This window comes from Rhinopithecus roxellana, chromosome 15 (genome assembly GCF_007565055.1).
Source record: "Rhinopithecus roxellana isolate Shanxi Qingling chromosome 15, ASM756505v1, whole genome shotgun sequence".
Taxonomy (NCBI): domain Eukaryota; kingdom Metazoa; phylum Chordata; class Mammalia; order Primates; family Cercopithecidae; genus Rhinopithecus; species Rhinopithecus roxellana.
Genome location: NC_044563.1, coordinates 13,743,452 through 13,765,952, shown reverse-complemented (window position 1 = coordinate 13,765,952; position 22,501 = coordinate 13,743,452). Strand labels below are relative to the sequence as shown.

The window sequence follows — 22,501 nt, the reverse complement described above, 5'->3', positions numbered from 1 at the left end:
TTTTTTAGTAGAGACGAGGTTTCACCATATTGGCCAGGCTGGTCTCAAACTCCTGACCTCGTGATCTGCTCGCCTCGGCCTCCCAAAGTGCTGGGATTACAGGCGTGAGCCACCGCGCCCGGCCCCGGAACATTTAAAAATGCAAAGAATGCCACAAAGGAGAGCTGCAAAAATTGTGCTATGTTCAGCTCTGTGACTGCATATCTTCATCTAGAGATAATGTCAACATCCTGTTGTGGAAGGGAGGCTAAAAATGGCCCTTCTTGCTCCCTCCCCAGGCCTTGAGCCCATCACTCTGCTGGGAGCAAATGAGAAGACAGACAAAGGCAAGGAGGAGCCACACAAATATGGTGGTTGTCTCTAATATTTATTTGTCTGGTTATAAAATTAATATGTGAGGAGCACTGGATTAGGTGAGAACATTTTGAACCCTAGCTGTCACGTGCCACCTGTGGAATCTAGACCAGTGACTTCTCAGAACTGCCATTTCCTCATCTGGTAGACAGGATGGTGAGCCCTGTCTTGCTCACTCCAGGTATGGCAGTGCAGATGAAATGAGCTCACAGAGGGGAAGCACTTGGCAAGCTGGAAAGTGCTGACAAATGTAAGGGGTTAGTGTCACCACCCTCAGCTGAGGTAGTACCAAGGTCCAAGCTCCTGCCCCTCCCCCTCCCCTTGCCCCTAAAAACACACACGAATGGAGGGCCACTTGCAGCCTTGGTTTCTTGGAGTTGGGGGAGAGGCCACACATCTTCCTCAAGCCTGGCCAGATGGGGCCTCACTGGGGCCCTTCCAGAATCGGGCATCAGCTGTGGCCAGTTGTGTGAGGATCTCCTCCAACTCGGGTCCATCCTCTGGGAAACGCTCGGAGAAGGATCGGATGAGGCCAGCAGCTGAGGCCTCGTATTCCAGAAGCTGCACGTCTGAGTCTGGGGAGGAGATGGAGATAAAACAGCAGCAGGGAAAGGTCTGAATAGGGAAACTGAATCATCATAATAGTCTTAATAATCACAATCACAGCAGCAGCTGTTTCTTACTGAGCTCTGCCAAAACGAACCTGTGCTCTACGTTTTAGGTTAATTACTTAATTTACTCTTTACACTAACCCTGTGAGGAAGGAAATACTACAGGGGGAGTATTAAATGCATTGCTGCTTTCATTCATTCAGTCAGTCAAATAAAGATTTAGACTGGGCACGGTGGCTCATGCCTGTAATCCCAGCACCTTGGGAGGCCGAGGCGAGAGGATCACCTGAGGTCAGGAGTTTGAGACAAGCCTGGCCAACATGGTGAAACACTGTCTATACTAAACATACAAAAAAAATTAGCTGGGCGTGGTGGCACGTGCCCGTAGTCCCAGCTACTCGGGAGGCTGAGGCTGCAGAATCGCTTGAACCTGGATGGCAGAGGTTGCAGTGAGTGGAGATCATGCCACTACACTCCAGCCTGGGCAACAGAGTGAGATTCCACCTCAATAAATAAATAAATAATAAAAGATTTACACCAGGTGCCACACTAGGTGAAACAGATACTGTCCTTGGTGTCCTGAAGCTCACAGTCCAGCAACGACTTCATCTGTCTATTGTGGGACCTGGGGCAAGTTTCCCCACCTCCTAAGCTTCAGTCTCCTCATCTGTAAAGGAGCTGTGGTGATAACATAGTCACATATCGAAGCTCAACAAATGCTAGCCACCATGGCATCATTATCTCCGAGCCTATTTACCAATTTGTTAAATGGGCTGTTCTGAGGGTCCCCTGAATACTCCCGGGAAGCACTGCCCTCAAACACATTTCAACTACTCTAGCCTCTCTCTGCAACTTGTCATGTTCCATGACATTGCAAGCTGTACAGCAGCAAAGAGCACAGGCTCTGGAGTTCAAGTTCTGGCTGTGCCACCCAAAAGCTGTGTGACCGTAGGCAAATACACAGCCCCTCTGTGCCTCATTTTCCAGCTGAAAAATGAGGATAATAACCCTTTCTCTCTGAGTTGTTAGGAGTTAATCCATAGAAAACTTTTACAGTGACCTGGCTGGGTGTGGTGGCTCACGCCTGTAATCCCAGCACTTTGGGAGGCTGAGGCAGGTGGATCACTTGAGGTCAGGAGTTTGAGATCAGCCTGGCCAACATGGTGAAACCCCAGCTCTACTAAAAATACAAAATTAGCCAGGCATGTTGGTGGGCGCCTGTAATCCCAGCTTTTCAGGAGGCTGAGGCCGGAGAATTGTTTGATTCGGGAGGCGGAGGTTGCAGTGAGCCGAGATCTCACCACTGCCTGTGGGACAGAGTGAGACTCCACCTCAAAAAAAAAAAAAAAGTTTTTACAGTGCATCACCATCACAGCCTTTGAAAATCCAACCTGTTCTTCAGATCTAGTGGGAACCACCACTTCCTCCCCAGAACATTCCCGGATCCTCTTAAAGATGGATGCGATCTTCCCTCCTCTAAGTGTTCAGAGTTCTGTTTATATCTTTTGGCTGCTCAGTAACACTTCCCTTGTATGATTATTTATCTCCATATCTTATCATCCCCAATGAGCTGTGATCACCTCCGGGTCCCCAGTGGGTCCCCCATGGCTCGCACAGGGCTAGACATATCAAAGCAATTGATGGTACTGTCCATGTGGCTGGCATGATTTGTTAATGCACTCATTCGACAGCCACTGAGCAACTCCAATGTGCTAGGCTGTGCATGAGGCACTGGCGTGTGCTGCTCCTCCCATCATGAGATATGACCACCAAGAAAATGGGCAAGCGTGATGGGCACATGAAGAAAATAAAGCTGGGTGGCAGAATAGAGAGGGACTGAAGCAGTTACTTTAGGTTGAGGTGTCAGAGACAACCTCTCTCACAAGGTGCCATTTTACAAGGAGCTGAAGGACAAAAAGAACCAGACAGGCAAAGATCTGGAGGAAGATCATGCCAAGCAGCAAGAACAGCCTATTTAAAGGCTGTAGGAGTGGAGTGAGCTCAGTGGGTAGAAGAAACAGAACGGTCGGGAGCCCGGAGTACAGTAAGCCAGAGAAAAGGTAAGTGAGGCTGGCAAGGGTTGGGGCCAAATTCCAGGAAGCCTCTGGAGGGCACGGAAAAGCATCTAGAATGAGCGTCTTAATGAATGCTTTTTCCAGCCGGGCACAGTGGCTCACGCCTGTAATCCCAGCACTTTAGGAGGCCGAGGAGGGCGGATCACCTGAGGTCTGGAGTTCAAGACCAGCCTGGCCAACATGGCAAAACCCTGTCTCTACTAAAAATACAAAAATTAGCCAGGCATGGCGGCACATGCCTGTAATCCCAGCTACTCAGGAGCCTGAGGCAGGAGAATCGCTTGAACCCCGGAGGCAGAGGTTGCAGTGAGCCGAGATTGCGCCATTGTACTCCAGCCTGGGCAACAAGAGGGAACCTCCATCTCAGAAAGAAATAAAATAAAATAAAAGCTTTTTCCACCAGGCATGGTGGCTCACACCTGTAATCCCAGCACTTTGGGAGGCCGAGAGGGGTGGATCACTTTGAGCTCAGGAGTTTGAGACCAGCCAGGCCAACATGGAGAAATCCTGTCTCTACAAAAAATATAAAACTTAGCTGGGTGTGTAGTGCCAGATGCTCGGGAGGCTGAGGCTACAGAATTACTTGAGCCCTGGAAGCAGAGGATGCAGTGAGCCAAGGTCACACCACTGTACTCCAGCGTGGGTGACAGAGTGAGACCCTGTCTCAAAAAATAAATAAATAAATAAACAAAACTAGGCCGGGCGCGGTGGCTCAAGCCTATAATCCCAGCACTTTGGGAGGCCGAGACGGGCAGATCACGAGGTCAGGAGATCGAGACCATCCTGGCTGACATGGTGAAACCCCGTCTCTACTAAAAATACAAAAAACTAGCCGGGCGACCTGGCGGGCGCCTGTAGTCCCAGCTACTCGGGAGGCTGAGGCAGGAGAATGGCAGGAACCCGGGAGGCGGAGCTTGCAGTGAGCTGAGATCCGGCCACTACACTCCAGCCTGGGCGGCAGAGCGAGACTCCGTCTCAAAAAAAAAAAAAAAAAAAAAAAAACAAAACTAAAAATGAACAAATAAGGACGGGTGCGGTGGCTCACACCTGTAATCCCAGCACTTTGTGAGGCCAAGGCGGGAGGATCACTTGAGGTCAGGGGTTCAAGATCAGCCTAGCCAACATTGTAAAACCCTGTCTCTACTTAAAAAAAAAAAAAATACAAGTATTAGCGGCCAGGTGCAGTGGCTCACGCCTGTAATCCCAGCACTTTGGGAGGCTGAGGTGGGCGGATCACGAGGTCAGGAGATCGAGACCATCCTGGCTAACACGGTGAAACCCCCGTCTCCACTAAAAATACAAAAAATTAGCCGGGGGTGGTGGCGTGTGCCTGTAGTCCCAGCTACTTGGGAGGCTGAGCCAGGAGAATGGCATGAACCCGGGAGGTGGAGGTTGCAGTGAGCCGAGATCGTGCCACTGCACTCCAGCCTAGGCGACAGAGCGAGACTCCATCTCAAAAAAAAAAAAAAAAAAATTAGCTGGGTGTGGTGGCAGGCACCTGTTATCCCAGCTACTCGGAAGGCTGAGGGAGGAGAATCACTTGAACTCAGAGGCGGAGGTTGCAGTGAACCAAGACTGCGCCACTACACTCCAGTCTGGGAGACAGAGTGAGACTCCATCTCAAAAAAAAAAAAAAACCCACCCAAAAAACAAATAAATAAATGCTTTTCCCCCACCAATAATAGGTAATGACTTTTTACAAATATTATTCTATTTAACCCTCAGAACTGCACAGGACAATGCTTTTTTTTTTTTTTTTAAGAGTTGAGGTCTTGCTCTGCACTCTTGAACTCCTAGGCTCAAGCGATCCTCCCACCTCACCCTTTCAAGCAGCTGGGACTACAGGCAGGGGCCCCCATGCCTGACTCAACCACTCTTAATTTGACTCTTGGCTTCTCCACTAAAAAGGCATAAGCCTTGTGCAAATTACTCTCTGTGCCTCAGTTTCCTTACCTGTAAAATGGGGATAACAAAAATACCTACCTTATTGGGCTATTGTGAGGATTTAAAAGGTTAATCCCCAGAAAGCACTTAGAAACTCTAAGAAGGAATTCAGGTTCACTATAATATCAGCAAGCAGTCCGCACTGGCTTTATGAATGAAGACACCCAAGTCTAGAAAGGTCAAATGACTAGGCCAAGGTCACAGGGCGGTTCTGAAGCTGGTGCTCTAACCACTCCATAACACCACATCATCTTAAGTGTCTCAAGTGACAAGTAGCAGGAAAGATGAATCAAGGGGTGAGAGGAAAGTGAAGGCAGTAAGGGGCTGGGTCCACAGGGGGTTTGAATTCAAAAGATACAAGCACCGTGTGGCCAGGGCTAGGCTCCGGAATTGTCGCTTGAGAAGAAAGAGGGATGATGCAGCTGTTGATCACCATCCCGGATGCGACCAAGTCACACTGTCCCCTGGGTTTCACTAGGCTTGCTGGGTCCCAGCTCCCTCCTGACCTAACCCCCAGCCTGGGTACCCAACAGGTCTAATTCTTTGGTACAAATGCCTGGCTTCCCCCTAAGTCTGCATGTTCTGCTATCCCCTGCTCTGGTGGTATTCTTCAAATCTTCTGTCACTGTCTTACAACTCACATGACTGTGTGTGTGTCGGGGGGTGGTGGGTGGTGACCGATAACAAGATTAGGGCCTGAGGTTTGGCATGGGAAGGACCCTGGCAGAAAGGGAAGGGCCATCCCAGGCTGCTCTCCCTGAGCCCTGGGATGGGTTCTTATTGCTTCCCAGAGGGCCCTGTGTGGTGCTCATCAAGGGAGCCCAAGAGTCCATTACCTTCAAGGCGAGTGTTGGGCTGAACGATGAGCTTCCGAGATTCCTTACGCAGCAGCACGGTGTCCCTGAGGGTGAGGAAGCACTCCGGGGGCGCATCAGTGACCGCCGCATACCCCTCGTACAGGGCCCGCCCTCCGGCCACATCCCCTGTGGACTTCAGCACCTGTGGGAAGGATGGAGTAAATGTCTAGGATGGGCACTTACCCGGTGTCCACAGGGCTCTGCCACAGGCCACAGCTGATTGTGGTCAGCTCTGGACAGTCTGTGCTATGGTTTGAATGTGTCCCCTCCAAAATTCCGGTGTTGAAACTTACGGTTAAGTTTCAACTTAACCATTAAGGCTCCTTCCTCATGAATGGGATTAAGGCCTTTATAAAACAGACTTCAAGCTGGGTGTGGTGGCTCACATCTGTAATCTTAGTACCTTGGGAGGAGGAGGCAGGGATCACTTGAGCCCAGGAGTTTGAGACCAGCCTGGACAATGTGGCAAGACCCTATCTCTATGGAAAAAATAAATAAATAAATAAAAGGCCAGCCATGGTGGCTCATGCCTGCAATCCTGGGCACTTGGGGAGGCCGAGGTGAGAGGATTACTTGAGCTCAGGAGTTTGAGACCAGCCTGGTTAACATAATGAGACCTCGTCTCATCTCTAAAAAAAGGAAAAGAAAGAAAGAAAAAGGAAAACAGCCTTCATGCCTGTTTGGCCCTGTTGCCATTTTGCCTTCTATCATGTGAGGCCACAGCATTCCTTCCATTCCTCTCCTCCAAATAATTCGTCAACAAGGTATCATCTTGGATGGAAGGGGAGAGCAGCCTTCACCAGACAATGAACTAGGTGGTGCCTTGATCTTGAACTTTCCCACCTCCAGAACTGTCAGAAATAAATTTCTGTTCTTTTTTTTTTTTTTCTTTTTTTTGAGACAGAGTCTCGCTCTGTTGCCCAGGCTGGAGTGCAGTGGTGCGATCTTGGCTCACTGCAAACTCCGCTTCCCGGGTCCACAGTATTCTCCTGCCTCAGCCTCCCAGTAGCTGGGACTAAAGGCACCCAGCTAACGTTTTGTGTTTTTAGTAGAGACAGGGTTTCACCGTGTTAGCCAGGATGGTCTTGATCTCCTGACCTCGTGATCCGCCCGCCTCAGCCTCCCAAAGTGCTGGGATTACAGACGTGAGCCACCGCTACCCAGACACTTTTTTTTTTTTTTTTTTGAGACAGTCTCGCTCTGTCACCCAGCCTGGAGTGCAATGGAACAATCTTGGCTCATTGCAACATCCGCCTCCCGGGTTCAAGCAATTCTCCTATCTCAGCCTCCCGAGTAGCTGGGACTACAGGCGCATGCCACTACGTCCAGCTAATTTTTTGTATTTTTAGTAAAGATGGGGTTTCACTGTGTTAGCCAGGCTGGTCTCCATCTCTTGACCTCATGATCTACCCTGCCCTGGCCTCCCAAAGTGCTGGGATTACAGGCGTGAGCCACCACACCTGGCCAATTTCTGTTCTTTATAAATCACCCAGCCTCTGGTATTTTGGTGTGTTACAACAGCACAAAATGGACTAAGACACCCTGCAAAATGCTGGGCCCTGTCACAGGCCGTGTAACCTCGGACAAGTTACTAAACCACTCTATCATTAATACCTAAACAGGAATATCTATAAACAGGAACAGTTCTGCTCTCTCACAGTGTTAATGCACTGAATGAGTGAGAAACACAGATCAATGATTAGCACAGAGTAAATGCCCACAAAATTAAAGCTAATGTTTCTCATTTGATTATCTCATTTGACATGTAAACAAGGCAGGTATGACCATTACCCTTTATAAAATAAAACATTTCTGGTTGGGTGTGGTGGCTCACACCTGTTGGCGGGCGGATCACCTGAGGTCAGGAGTTTAAGACCAGCTTGGCCAACATGGTGAAACCCTGTCTCCACAAAAATACAAAAACTAGCTGGGTATGATGGTGGTGCCTGTAGTCCCAGCTATTCAGGAAGCTGAGGCAGGAGAATCGCTTGAATCCAGGAGGTGAAGGTTGCGGTGAGCCAAGATTGCACCACTGCACTCGAGCCTGGGTGACAAAGTGAGACTCCATCTCAAAATAAATAAATAAATAAAATAAAAATAAAATAAAACATTTCTTACACATACAAGATAAAGTTCCATCCTGGCTAACACGGTGAAACCCCGTCTCTATTAAAAATACAAAAAGTTTGGCCAGGCACAATGGCTCACGCCTGTAATCCCAGCACTTTGGGAGGCTGAGGTGGGTGGATCACGAGGGCAGGAGATGGAGACCATCCTGGCTAACACGGTGTCTTTTAGCTGTCTCTACTGAAAATACAAAAAATTAGCCAGGCGTGGTGGCAGGCACCTGTAGTCCCAGCTACTCGGGAGGCTGAGGCAGGAGAATGGCGTGAACCTGGGGGACGGAGGTTGTAGTGAGCCGAGATTGTGCCACTGCACTCCAGCCTGGGTGACAGAGCGAGACTTTGTCTCAAAAAAAAAAAAGTCTGGGCATGGTGGCTCATGCCTATAATCCCAGCACTATGGGAGGCTGAGGTGGGCGGATCATGAGGTCAGGAGATCAAGACCACGATGAAACCCGTCTCTACTAAAAATACAAAAAATTAGCTGGGCACCGTGGTGGGCGCCTGTAGTCCCAGCTACTCGGGAGGCTGAGGCAGGAGAATGGCCTGGGAGGCGGAGCTTGCAGTGAGCCGAGATCACAGCCACTGCACTCCAGCCTGGGCGACAGAGCGAGACTCCGTCTCAAAAACAAACAAACAAAAAAAATTAGCTGGGTGTGGTGGCATGTGCCTGTAATTCCAGCTACTTGGGAGGCTGAGGCAGGAGAATCGCTTGAACCCGGGAGACGGAGGCTACAATAAGCCAAGAACTTGCCACTGCATTCCAGCCTGGGCGACAGAGTGAGACTCCATCTCAAAAACAAACGAACAAACAAAAAAAAAAAAACAAAAAAAAAACCCCACCAAGGCCGGGCATGGTGGCTCAAGCCTGTAATCCCAGCACTTTGGGAGGCCGAGACGGGCGGATCACGAGGTCAGGAGATCAAGACCATCCTGGCTAACCCGGTGAAACCCCGTCTCTACTAAAAAATACAAAAAACTAGCCGGGTGAGGTGGCGGGCGCCTGTAGTCCCAGCTACTCGGGAGGCTGAGGTAGGAGAAAGGCGTAAACCCGGGAGGCGGAGCTTGCAGTGAGCTGAGATCCGGCCACTGCACTCCAGCCTGGGCAACAGAGTGAGACTCCGTCTCAAAAAAAAAAAAAAAAAAAAAACACCGAAAAGAAAAACAGGCACTCATACAACCCCCACCTCACCTCAGAGTTAGTTCTGCTGCTTCTGCTTGACTGCACTCTGTGGCTGCCCCCATCTAAGGAAACCACTATCCTTGACATTGTACTTTTTTTTTTTTTTTTTTTTTGGAGATGGAGTCTCGCTGTCACCAGGCTGGAGTGCAGTGGCACGATCTCGGCTCACTGCAACCTCCACCTCCCGGGTTCAAGTGATTCTCCTGCCTCAGCCTCCCGAGTTGCTGGGACTACAGGCACATGCCACCACACCCGGCTAATGTTTTATTTTTAGTAGAGAAGGGGTTTCATTATGTTGGCCTAGCTGGTCTTGAACTCCTAACCTCAGGTGATCTGCCCGCCTCGGCCTCCCAAAGTGCTGGTATTACAGGTGTGAGCCACCACACCCAGCCGGTGCTTTTTGCTAATAATGCAGATGTGAACATCCCTGTATGTCTCCTGATGAACAGATGCAAGTCTTTACAGAACTAATTCTGTGTAGGTGACAGGAATGCACAACTTTAAGAGATGATGCTGCTCTTTCTTGAAATTCGTATGTAATTCAGCCTTCCAAAAGCAGTGGGTGGCAGTCCTCATTGCTCAGTCTACTAAGTGGATGCTGGCAGTTATTAATTTCTGTCATGCTGGTGGGTATCAGTTGTAACTTATGCAGCTTAGATCGAGCTTGCCTAATTACTAACGAGGTTGAGCATCTTCCCTTAGTTGGTCAAGCGCGATTCATTTTCCTCTTCTGTTCATTTTTGCTTATTTTCTGTTGGGCTATCTTTTCTCCCTCACTTTTTTTTTTTAAAGTTTTTTCTTTCTTTATTTTTTGAAACAGAGTCTCGCTGTGTTGCCCAGGATGGAGTGCAGTGGCATGATCTCAGCTCACCGCAACCTCCACCTTCCAGGTTTGAGCGATTTTCCTGCCTTAGCCTCCTGAGTAGCTGGGATTACAAGCGCCTGCCAATACGCCCGGCTAAGTTTTTATATTTTTGGTAGAGACGGGTTTCACCATGTTGTCCAGGCTTGTCTCAAACTCTTGACCTCAAGTGATCCATCTGCCTCGGCCTCCCAAAGTGCTGGGATTACAGGCGTGAGCGACTGTGCTCGGCTGAAAAGTTCTTTATGTACTTTAGATATGAGCCCTTTGTTAGTACAGTAGCCCCCACAGATACATGGAGGATATGTTCCAAGACCATGTAGTACAGGGCCCTATATATACACTGTTTTTTCACCATACATACACACCTATGAGAAAGTTTAATTTATAAGTTAGACACAGGAAGAGATTAACAATAACTACTAATAAAATAGAACAAATGTAACAAAATAATGCAATAAAAGTTAGGTGAATACAGCCTGTCTCTCAAAATATCTTTTTTTTTCTTTTTGAGGCAGTGTGTCACTGTGTCACCCAAGCAGGAGGGCAGTGGCGCAATCTTGGCTCGCTGCAACCTCCAACTCCCAGATTCAAGTGATTCTCATACCTCAGCCTCCTGAGTGGCTGGGATTACAGGCGCCTGCCACCATGCCCAGCTAATTTTTCTATTTTTAGTAAAGACAAGGTTTCGCCATGTTGGCCAGGCTTGTCTTGAACTGCTGACCTCAGGTGATCAGCCTGTCTGGGCCTCCCACAGTGCTGGGATTACAGGCGTGAACCACCATACCCAGCCTAAAAATATCTTGTTGTATTTTATTGCAGCTAATTGCAGCCGCAGAAAGCAAAACTGTGGATAAGCAGGGACTAACCATATGTGTTGTAAATATCCTATCCTAGTGTAACACTTGACACCTTCTTTATGGTAACTTTTGATCAATATGTTATCTTTTCTTTTTCTTTTAGAGACAGAATCTAGCTCTGTCGCCCAGGCTAGAGTGCAGTGGCAATCATGGCTCACTGCAGCCTCTACCTCCCGTGCTCAAGAAATCCTCCCATCTCAGCCTCCTGTGTGGCCACGACCACAGGCGTGCATCACCACACTTGGCTATTTTTATTTTATTTTTTTTTTTGAGATGGAGTTTCGCTCTTGTTGCCCAGGCTAGAGTGCAGTGGCCCGATCTTGGCTCACCACAACCTCCACATCCTGGGTTCAAACAATTCTCCTGCCTCAGCCTCCTGAGTAGCTGGGATTACAGCTGTGCACCACCACACCCAACTAATTTTGTATTTTTAGTAGAGACGGGGTTTCTCCATGTTGGTCAGGCTGGTCGCGAACTCCCAACCTCAGTTGATCTGCCTGCCTCGGCCTCCCAAAGTGCCAGGATTACAGGCATGAGCCACCGCGCCCAGCCACACTTGGCTATTTTTTAAATTTTTTGTAGAGATGACGTCTCACTATGTTGCCTAGGCTGGTCTTGAACTCCTAGACTCAAGGAATCTAGCCTACCAAAGTGCTGGGATTACAGGCATAAGCCATCACACACAGCCAAATTGAGCATTTTTATTGGTATACAAAGTTCATATTGTATATTTACTTTCAGCATCACTCAGCCATATTTCTTACGGCTTATCCAACCTTCTCTCTGGGGCTGTTTCTTTTTCCTAAATTATATCCTGTAGAAGTGTTGTTACTGACGGTTTGTTAATGGTAAACTGTTTTTGTTTGTCTAAAAATGTCCTTCATTCTTTTTTTTTTTTTGAGACGGAGTCTCGCTCTGTCGCCCAGGCTGGAGTGCAGTGGCCGGATCTCAGCTCACGGCAAGCTCCGCCTCCCGGGTATACGCCATTCTCCTGCCTCAGCCTCCCGAGTAGCTGGGACTACAGGCGCCAGCCACCTCGCCCGGCTAGCTTTTTTTTTTTTTGTATTTTTTAGTAGAGACGGGGTTTCACCGTGTTAGCCAGGATGGTCTCGAACTCCTGACCTCGTGATCCGCCTGTCTCGGCCTCCCAAAGTGCTGGGATTACAGGCTTGAGCCACCGCGCCTGGCCCCTTCATTCTTAAAGATGTCCTGGCTGGGCGTGTTGCCTCACACTTGTAATCCCAGCACTTTGGGAGTCAAGGTGGGTGGATCACCTGAGGTCAGGAGTTCAAGACCAGCGTGGCCAACATGGTGAAACCCCGTCTCTACTAAAACTACAAAAATTAGCCGGGCGTGGTGGCGGGAGCCTGCAATCCCAGCTACTTGGGAGGTTGAGGCAGGAGAACCACTTGAACCTGGGAGGAGGTTGCAGTGAGCCGAGATTGTGCATTGTACTCCAGCCTGGGCAACAAGAGCAAAACTGTCTCAAAAACAAACAAACAAACAAACAAACAAATAAATAAATAAATAAAAGATGTCCTTATTCCTTTTTTTTTTTTTTTTTTTAGAGATAGGATCTCATTCTGTCACCCAGGCTGGAGTGTAGTGGTACAATCATGGCTCACTGCAGCCTCGACCTCTCAGGCTCAAGTGATCCTCCCATTTCAGCTTCTGGAGTAGCTGGAACTACGGGCGCGCACTACCATGCCTGGCTAATTTTTGTATTTTTTGTAGAGACGAGGTTTTGCCACGTTGCCCAGGCTAGTCTCGAACTCCTGAGCTCAAGTGATCCGCCCTCCTCGGCCTCCCACAGTGCTGGGATCACAGGCGTGAGGCACCCGGTGTGCTCACATGTTTACTGGCTACCTTTCCTTACTGCAGCATAAGAAACTGTTCACAGCTTATTCTCCATGCCTGGCACATGGTAACACTCTGCCCCTGGAGAGGTTGGCGGGGGCCCATCCAGGCGAGAGGCCTTTGCTTACCTGAAGTCTCCGCAGGAAGCGCTCTAGAGCAGGCTTGCCCACAGACCGGATCTTGCTGCGGTCGAGGCGGACCCGGGCATCTGGGCGCCCATCAGAGCCTGTGGTGGGAGTGATGGTAACGAGTCCCTCGCCAGCCTCCAGCAAGACTCTCAGGATCACAAACCGGGCCTGCATATGGGCCTGCCGGGGCGGGGAAAGACAGCATTTGTAGCCCGTATCAAGTGCATGGTCCTAGGCTTGGTCCTTGGTCCCAGTTGCTCATTTATTGGCAACTGTTATTGTCATTCTCCACCACCCTGTGGGTCCTTTTCTGCTTATTCCCCTCCCCTCAAATGCTTCCTCCTTCCTCTGCTAACAGAGAGAGCAGGCTGCCCTTGGAGACAGGGAGGCCATTTCCAGGTAGGACCTGGTGCCCATGCTCCTCATGTCACCCACCGTGATCCCTGCTGCTCCAGATCCCCCACTGAGGACAGCAGCTTCCCCCTCCAGGGTCCCCAAACACTTTCTCCTCCACAACCTTGTTTGTGCTCAAAAGGGGAACCAAGTAAGCGTCATTATCCCCAGTTTGCAGATGATAAAACAGAGGCCCAGAGAAGTGGATGGACTTCCTTAGGGGCACACAGCTAGTAAAGGAAGAGCCACAACTCAGACCCACATTTGTGTACCCTGAATGATGTCACATCACCTCCTCAAACCACACCCATTTGATTTTGTCAAAAAGTTTCTATTGCTTGCGGGGCGCGGTGGCTCACGCCTGTAATCCCAGCACTTTGGGAGGCTGAGGCGGGTGGATCACAAGGTCAAGAGATCGAGACCAATCTGGCTAACACGGTGAAACCCCGTCTCTACTAAAAAATACAAAAAAATTAGCCGGGCATGGTGGTATGCGCCTGTAGTCCCAGCTACTCAGGAGGCTGAGGGAGGGGAATCGCTTGAACCCGGGACCAGAGGTTGCAGTGAGCCAAGATCACACCACTGCACTCCAGCCTGGTGACAGAGCGAGACTCTGTCTCAAAAAAAAAAAAAAGAAAAAGAAAAAAAATTTATATCACTTACCCCATGTCCAAAGGACACAAAATGGAGCCGTGGCACCAAATGGCCCTGGAGGCACCGTATAGATGCGAATCCTGGCTCTGCCACCTAGTAGCAAGTTGCTTCATCTCCTTGTGCCTCAACTTCCTCTTCTCTAAAATGAGGATAACAACAGCATCTACCTCCTGGTGTAGTGAATTCATGGAGGGCGCTTAGAATTGTGTGTGGCACAGAGTGCGTCAACTGCGAGGAGTCCTAATAAAATCACCTCATCTGATTCACTGTGAAATGGTGGCCGGGGAGAGTCCTACTCCCACTTCACAGGGAGGAACTCTGGGGCTCATGAGAGTGATGTGACTTGCCCCCCAAACAGTGGAGTCTGGCATTAAACCCTGTCCGTCTGCCTTAAAGGTACAGCAGTCCCATCCTTGCACCCTGATCTTGGCGCCCACTGCAGGCTCCCTTCTGCCTCCTGGGGGCCCCACCCAGGCCCCACCTGTCGCCAGTTGGAGGCCTCAGGTGTGTAGAACTCCAGAGCGAGCAGCCCGGCCCGAACCATGTTGAGCCAGTTCACGTAGATCACGTCCTCTGCATCAGCCCCCTCAAAGCCAAAGATCCTGTGAGAGGGGCAGGCAGGTGGCAGGATGGTCAGAGGCTGCCCTGTCCCCATTCCACCGGCCGCCACCACCCACCCTCCATGCCCCCAGGGCTGGCCACTGCACCGGGACAGCCCACCCCTCGGCCTTGCTGCTCTTACTCCAGCACTTCCGGGTGGAGACAGAGGTAGAGGCCCACGCTCTCAGCCCGGCACTCTTCGTAGCTGGAGGCGATGGTGCTGAACTTGCTGTCCCAGGTCTCCCCGCTCCGATACCAGCTCTGAATCTGGAAAAAGAGCTCCACTGTCAGGCTTAGGGTGGCCACTGCCCCACCCCACCTGTGCCCACCCTCCCAGTACCCTGGGGCTCCACTGAGGCCTCCCTCACCTGCTCGCCCGTCTCTGGGTTGATCACTGTCTCCTGGTCAAAGTTGAATGCTCCTTTTTCATCCTGCAGAACACAGGGTGGGTGAGGGAAAGGCACCCCCAGCTGGATCCAGGCCTCCAGCACCAGAATCCACAGGCCCAGAGAGTGGCTCAGGAAGGCAAGCAGGAACGCAGGAGCAGCAGGTCCGTCCACACACTGATGCCTGCACAGCCTTGAGCCCTGTGATGCTGGCTGCCTCCTCAGAGCCATCAGGAACGTGAAAACCAGAGATGCCTACCCCACGGCACAGAGAGGAGAACCGAGGGCCAGACAGTCAAGGAACTTGCCGCAAGTCCTGTGAGGACCCAGATCTGGTGTCTCCAGACCCCAGTAGGAGATGCTGCAGTGGGTGGGCCAGAGAGCCCAGCTGTGCCCACCACAGGCTTCTGGCCCGGCTCCTGGCATTGCCACTCCCACTGCATGCCACGCGTCTTTCATGCAGCGTCCTTTTAACCCTCACAACCATCTTCCGAGGACAGTGCTACTATTATCCCACTTCACAGACGAGGAAACTGAGGCTTGGAGCCTAAGAGCCCCAAACTGGAGTCAGAGCACACAACCTCCGTGGACACTCTCTCTCAACACTAATACCTGTTTGCTGAGGACCTACTGTGTGTCAGGGCTTACTGTCTTCACCTTTACTCCTCACAACAGCCCACACAACAGGGGTCAGGAATCTCATTTTACAGATGGGCCAACTGAGGCTTGGTGAAGGAGCTGACTTATCCAAGGCCACACACAGCTTGGATAAAGTCTGGACAAGGCGTTTCGCCAGCCTGCTGCCTCAGCAGCTGTTCTGCGCATCCTCCTGGCCCCGAGGCCCAGTTCCAGCCCTTCCTCATCCAGGGAAGCAGCCCCACACCCCAAGAAGCAGGGCCCACCAAGAACCCCACCCTCGGAAGGGAGGGGCCACACCCCACCCCACTTCTGGTCATCTCCATGCTGGGGGTCTACATCAGCTTTTCAGCCCCCCATAAAACGTTGTCTGTGTTTCCATATTCCCTGGGTAGGTGTGGAGGGGACTCCAGTCACTCTGGCTGGCTGGCAAGAAGGGGCCGCTCTGGGGAGAAGTGGCTCCCTACGATCCCTGGAAAAGCCCAGGCTCCACGGAACAGCAGCGCAAACAAAGATAGCACTGCTGCCTCAGATGGGAGCACCCAGAGACGCCCCCTATCCCCAGTGTCTGTCCTGGGGCTGCTGGAGCCACGCCCTTAGGGTGTGCTTCCTTAGCCTGAGCCAAGCAATTCCTCCTGATGTGAGGAACAGCAGCTGAACTGTCCTGGAGGGCCCTCTACACCCAGGCTCTACACCCGGGCATCTGAGCTCCTGGGACATCTTGAGGAAGGGCAAGACAGGGTCTTTTCTGCTTAAGGGGCCATTTTCCCCACCCAACCCACAGCCCCTGAGGGCAGAGGCTACAGCAGCTTCACCACTGGGTAGGGCAGGTTGTGGGGAGTGGAGCTGTGGGCTGGGGTGCCAGTGCTGGCCGCTGCCTTCTTACCTGTACGAAGAGCTTGCCGCTGCCATGGCCCAGCAGCTCATGCAGGCCCACCTGCACATCGAAGGAGGGCCCCTTCCAGAGGATGTACAGATCCTGCCAAGACAAGCAGAGACCTGCGTTGTCCACTGGCCAGCCCTGGCCACAGAGCCTGTCGGCCTCCCCTCCCCTGGGCCAAGGGCCTATCTCAATGCATGTACTTGGTAAAGGCCAACTGTGCTCCACCCCACAGCCCATCTCATCCCTGCAACAACCCAGAAGGAAGGGAGGGATGCCTCCCTAGTGTGACCCGAGAGGAAACCGAGGCTCCAAAGTCCGCACGGTCACGTGGCTGGGAAGTGGCCGAGCCAGGACGGAAGCTTTGTGCTTTCCTCTCTACTGCTCTGGGCTGTCTGCCTTCCCGAGTCCGCTGAGGAAGGTGAGGCCCAGCCCCGACCCTCCAACTGCTGGCACCCACCTTGTCATCCTCCTCCAGAAAGGTGAGCTTCTCCCGCTGCGTGGCGTAGGCCACAGCCAGCACATTCCCCAGCGACACATTCTTAAAGCCTTCCGTCTGCCTCAGGTCATCGTCTGGAGAAGGCGGAGAAGGACCAGGAAGAAGAGGCAAGGGTCAAAGGTCACAGACAAGAGGCACAGGACAGTTTGTGGAGAGTGTGTGTGTGTGGAGAGGGAGGGACGACTCTAAAAGGAGGCTTCTGGGGCTCGGGAGCTGGGCCTGCCGACACTTACAGTTGGGGATGTTGATGCCAGCAGGGATGCCAGAGCCAGCAAAGGTGAGAACATCCAGGGAGGTGAAGTCGGGGGTGAGGAACTTGTCCTTCTCAAAGGCTGGGGGCCAGGGCAGCTCCTTCAGCAGCTGCTCTGCGCTCGCCACTAGCCGCTCAAACTTGGCACTCATGGCCTTGTTCACCACAGCTACGAAACCTGCAGGGGAGGGAGGGAGCTGTGGCTTGGCAGGGTTCCAGGAGGGCTCTCACTTCACCCTACTCCAGCCATCACGCATGTACTGAATGCCTACTGTATGCAGTCACCCTGGGCTGGCAGCTGGGGACAGCAGTGACCCAGGTCTGGGCCCTACTAGGTCAGGACCTGGACAGGAAAGCTGCAACTGCACAAACCTGTCTCCCGCTCAGGCCCCTGGGCCGCCTGCCCCTTCTCCCTAGGCCTGGGTCTAGGGGCTCACCCGAGCCCCAGCAGGCTGTGTGCTCTCCTCCCAGACTAATCTCTCTGGCTTTAGCAGGCAGATGCTCAGACTCTTCTACATCCAGCGGCTGGGGAGGATCAGGGCAGTCAGCGAAGTGGCTGAATCCTCAGGCTGGATGCCCTGCCTTGCACAGGTGGGTCCCCTGGGGAAGGGGTTGGGGGCCGAGGCAGCCTGCTACCAGCCTGGGATGACAGCCCCGGGTCAGGTCCAGTCACAATGTTCATCCTGCTTCCAGCCACTGAGTGCAGCAGTCTGCATCCTAACCGCACTGGTGCTGAGGTCAGGCTATTTGGCCCAAGGTCACACAGCCTGGGAGTGGTGAAGCTGGGCTTAGGAGGCACATGTCTACCTGGAGCCTGTGCCCTGACCAGACACCAGAGGCAGCACAGCAAAGTAGTTCAGAGCCAGAGTTTCCAGGTCACCCCCCAACTGGCCTCAGTGCTCACACCTGTTAAGTGAGGATAAACATCCTCATGGGGTGATGAACTCTAAATTAGTTAATATAGCTAAGCTTCTTACAACAGTTCCCAATACACTGTAAATGGTGTTTATTTACCATGGCTGTTGTTATTGTTATGGTTATGGCTGAGTGGGGGTGGGGAGAACCATCAGGGGACACTGGAAACGTGGACTTGGATATGGGGGAAAGAACTGTGACTGACCTCCTCCTCCCCGAGGGAGTTACCTTCAAATTCTCCTCGGGAACCAAAGGGGTCACGGTAGCTCTCGATGAACCCGATGTAACTGGGGGAGAGAAGGGCAGAGGTGGAGGAGGGGTGGGCAGGAGGGGGCGGGTGGGGTGGAGCTGGCGCCTCACCTCTCCACGATGGGGCCTTTGTCCTGGATCCAGAAGCGGGAGCCCCTCTTGTGGGCCTCGATGGAGCCCTGGGTGAAGCTCTCTATATACTGGGCCAGCATCTGCCCCTGGTGGCTGTTGGCTGCATACACCTGAGGTGAGCAGGAGTCGGTCAGCCTTGTGTGAGGTCAACCCACCTCCACACCAGCTTTGCTGCCCGGAGGGGTCCTCAGCCTGCACCCCTCAGCCCCCAGCCAGTCCAACCTTGGCTTTCTCCAGCTGCTCCACCACCTTCTGGAGGATCGGCGCATAGTCCCCTCGGGTCACCTGGAAAGGGCTTCCCCGGAATTCGTAGCTCTTCAGCTTGGAAGTCATCTCAGAGTCCAGGGAAGGCTCTGGGGAAAGAAGGTGTCACTCAGAGAAAAGGCCGGAGTAAGCCACCTCAGCCAACTTTTCCCCATAGCACTCTTTCACTTTAAGATCTTCAATGGCTCCCTGTAGCCAACAGACATGAGTATAAACTCTCGTCTTCCAAAATATATATATCAGCCAGACACGGTGGCTCACACCTGTAATCCCAGCACTTTGGGAGGCCAAGGGGGCAGATCGCCTGAGGTCTGGAGTTCGTGACCAGCCTGGCCAACATGGTGAAATACCGTCTCTACTCAAAATACAAAATTAGCTGGGCGTGGTGGTGGGCACCTGTAATCCCAGCTACTCAGGAGGCTGAGGCAGGAAAATTGCTTGAACCCAGGAGACACAGGTTGCAGTGAGCTGAGATCGCGCTGCTGCACTCCAGCCTGGGCAACAGAGACTCCAGCTCAAAAAAACAAAAACAAAAACAAAAACACCCAAAAACTAAAAAACAAAAATATATGTATCACATAACATGTGCTTTCCATGTGTTAACTCCTTTAAGCCTCACTCCAACTCTGGGGGGAGGCAGAAATTATCATCTCCATTTCACTGATGGGAAACTAAGGCACCGAGAGCTTACGTGGATAGCAAGTAGCAGATTGGATTTAAAAAGACAGCCACATCCCAAACGTAATCAACAGTCCCACGGGGAGACAAGAAGGTGACTGGGAAGAGGAGCTATGACGATAGCAGAAGGGAGGTGGAGTGAAGTTGGGGGGCTGGGCAGCCTTCCAGAAGCTGGAAAAGGCAAGCGGGGGCACGTTCCTCCTGAGACTCCAAAATGAATGCGGCCCAGCCTTGCTTTTAGACTCTGGACCCCTGCAACTGTAATAAGTTCATGTTGTTTTGTGCCACTAAATTTGTGGCAATTTGTTATAGAAGCAATGGGATGCTTACACACTATTGTATTTTCCTTGTTGTCCCTGATCAATAAAATATACTTCAAGGCTATGTAAAAACAAACGAGCAAAAACAGCCACAATATTTCCTGTCTTACGTCTTTTTTTTTTTTTTTTTTAATTTTGAGATAGGATCTTGCAAGGTTGCCGAGCTGATCTCAGACTCCTGGGCTCAAGCGATCCTCCTGGCTCAGCCTCCTGAGTAGCTGGGATTACAGGTATGAGCCATCATGTCCAGCTCAACTGTGACTTTGCCCATGGAGATGTGGGATGTGTTCCCTCCTCCTGAAGCCAGGAAGGCTGTGACTTCAGCAGCAGGAACACCATGTGCTGAGGCCAGGTCACACAAGGTGAGCAGGCTTCCGCCTGGCTCTCCTGGGAGGCTCACTCTGGGAGCCCAGCTACCACAAACAATAGGAGGGTGCCATGTGAGGTATTTTAGTCAACAGCGCAGCTGGGTTCCAGCCGGCAGCCAGCACCTGCGTGTGAGCCAACAAGCCTGGGGATGCTTGCGGCCCTAAGCTGTCGAGTCTTCCCAGCTGAGGCCTCAGACACGGTCACCCAGCAACCGGCTGTTCCTACTGTGCTCTACCTGCATTCCTGATCCAGTGTCCATGAGCATGAAAAGGCAGTTTTGTATCACTACATTTGGGGAGGATTTGTTCCACAGCAATAGATAATGACCCACTCAGGCAGCCCGGCTCCAGGGCCACATTCAACCACTGCCTGACACTGCATCCTGCAGTGTAAGTATAAGCCCAGCTTATATTCCACTGAGATCAACTCCTGTTCCTCTGAACGCACATCTGCCATCATCTCCCCGGTGGAAGCTCAGATCCACCAAGCGCTGGGCACCGGAGAGACAACAGTAGATGAAACACACAGGCCCTTCTCTCGCGGAGCTTGTAGTCAGGGAAGCTACTGAGTGTGCCGATGGGAAGAGAGAAGGGCATGGACTCAGTTATGGGAAGACGGGGAAAGGTCTTGGGGAAGGCAATGTCCATGCACGGCCTAGAGGATGGGGAGGAGGTGGCCAGGGGACAAGGAGAGGCTGGAGGGGGTTCCGCATGGGAAGTGGGGAATGGATTGTGCAAAGACCTGGACAGGGGCCAGGCGCGGTGGCTCACGCCTATAATCCAGCACACTGGGAGGCCGAGAGGCAGGCGGATCACCTGAGGTCAGGAGTTTAGGACCAGCATGGCCAAACGGCAAAACCTCGTCTCTACTAAAAATACAAAAATTAGCCAGGTGTGGTGATGGGTGCCTGCAATCCCAGCTACTCTGGAGGCTGAGGCAGGAGAATCGCTTGAACCCGGGAGGCAGAGGTTGCAGTGAACCAAGGTCGCACCACTGCACTCTAGCCTGGGCACTCCAGCCTGGGTGATACAGCGAGACTCTGTCTCAAAAAACAAAAACAAAAACAAAAAGACCTAGAGAGGGTCCGTGAGAACTGGATGCTGTTGAGCATGGCCAGAGCACAGAGTCTGAGTGGGAGGATGTGGAGATGAAGCAGGGGCTGGGGTGCAGGTGGGGAACAAAGAGCCAGGTGGCAAAGGTCTTCATAAAGGCCTGGACACTTCTGTCCACACTATTTCTTCTCTCCTGGGAATGGACCCCAATTTCCCCTTCAGAATATCACCCCAGGTCCCACTACTACTACCCCAAGTGCAGTTGGTTTGGAAAGGGCCAGCCTCTTTTTTTGACCTGGGGCTTTGCTCTGTCACCCAGGCTGGAGTGCAGTGGTGAGATCTTGGGTCACTGCAACCTCTGCCTCCTAGGTTCAAGCGATTCCCCTGCCTCAGCCTCCCAAGTAGTTGGAATTACAGGCACATGCCACCATGCCTGGCTAATTTCTATATTTTTAGTAGAGACGGGGTTTCACCATGTTGGCCAGGCTGGTCTCAAACTCCCGACCTTAGGTAATTCACCTGCCTCAGCCTCCCAAAGTGCTGGGATTACAGGTGTGAGCCGCCACGCCTGGCCTGAAGGGCCAACCTCATCACCTGACTCCAGGGTAGGCTTGAGACCAGGTTGAGCCAATCAGAGACCTGTCCCTTGCCAGCCCTCAGGGATTGGTTCACAGACAAATAGGGGACTGATATAGAGAAACTAGAGCCATTCCCAGGCCTTATGTAGAAACTCCTAGGAGAGAAGGATTCTCTTTGTGCGGGAGTGGCAGGGCTGGCAGGACCCGAGCCACCCAGGTCCGGAAATGCCTGGGAGGGAGCAGAAGGGAAGCCTGGGGCTAAGCTCACCTGAGCCAAGCACAGAAGCCAGCCGCACCTCGTAGTGGGGCTTCCCTTCTCCATCGACCTCTTTGAAGAGCCGGGTGTTGTAGGCACTGAGGTTCTAGAAGAGACCAGGGCAGGGGTTGAGAGTGAGGTCTGGAGAGGGCAGTGGGGTGGGAGGAAGGAAAATGGGTCACCCCCCGGGGAGAAGGCATGGAGGCAAAGCAGGCTGGGCCTTCCAGGTTGGCTGGGAGGAGCGGGAGAGAGTGGGAGTGGGCAGCCCAGGGCCAACTCTCCTGCTCTGCTCGGGACACTGTGCACTTCTACTAAGCACTGACTCCAACCACTATGCCAGGCACTGCATGGCCTCTGCGAACCCAGGGCTACCGGAGGTGGGTACCACTTCACAGACACGGAAACTGATCACATGGCTGGTGAGTGGCTAAGCTGGGAGCGCCACTGACACGTGGACCTCAGAGCCTCACACCCCTGTGGCCTGAGGTCCTGGTTCCTCGCCCAGCCCTGAGGCTGTCATTAGGCTCTACAGCCTG

At 52.1% G+C, this 22,501-nt stretch overlaps 1 protein-coding gene across 5 annotated transcripts in view; it reads right to left on the bottom strand.

Moving 5' to 3' along the window:
* Window positions 1-347: 347 nt before the first annotated feature.
* Window positions 348-22,501, bottom strand: part of DPP3 (dipeptidyl peptidase 3) — a 29,552-nt gene continuing 7,398 nt past the window's right edge. For all 5 annotated transcript variants that reach the window (XM_010366413.2, XM_030918599.1, XM_030918600.1 and 2 more), the window contains exons 6-18: window positions 21,978-22,071; window positions 18,671-18,801; window positions 18,428-18,558; window positions 18,296-18,354; window positions 17,136-17,330; window positions 16,864-16,976; window positions 16,410-16,502; window positions 14,870-14,932; window positions 14,644-14,768; window positions 14,383-14,503; window positions 12,855-13,034; window positions 5,821-5,983; window positions 348-929 (exon numbers count right to left, since the gene is read on the bottom strand). In XM_010366413.2, the coding sequence (XP_010364715.1) occupies window positions 757-929; window positions 5,821-5,983; window positions 12,855-13,034; window positions 14,383-14,503; window positions 14,644-14,768; window positions 14,870-14,932; window positions 16,410-16,502; window positions 16,864-16,976; window positions 17,136-17,330; window positions 18,296-18,354; window positions 18,428-18,558; window positions 18,671-18,801; window positions 21,978-22,071 (1,641 nt within the window). In that variant the 3' untranslated portion in view covers window positions 348-756. The remainder of the gene's footprint in view (window positions 930-5,820; window positions 5,984-12,854; window positions 13,035-14,382; window positions 14,504-14,643; window positions 14,769-14,869; window positions 14,933-16,409; window positions 16,503-16,863; window positions 16,977-17,135; window positions 17,331-18,295; window positions 18,355-18,427; window positions 18,559-18,670; window positions 18,802-21,977; window positions 22,072-22,501) is intronic.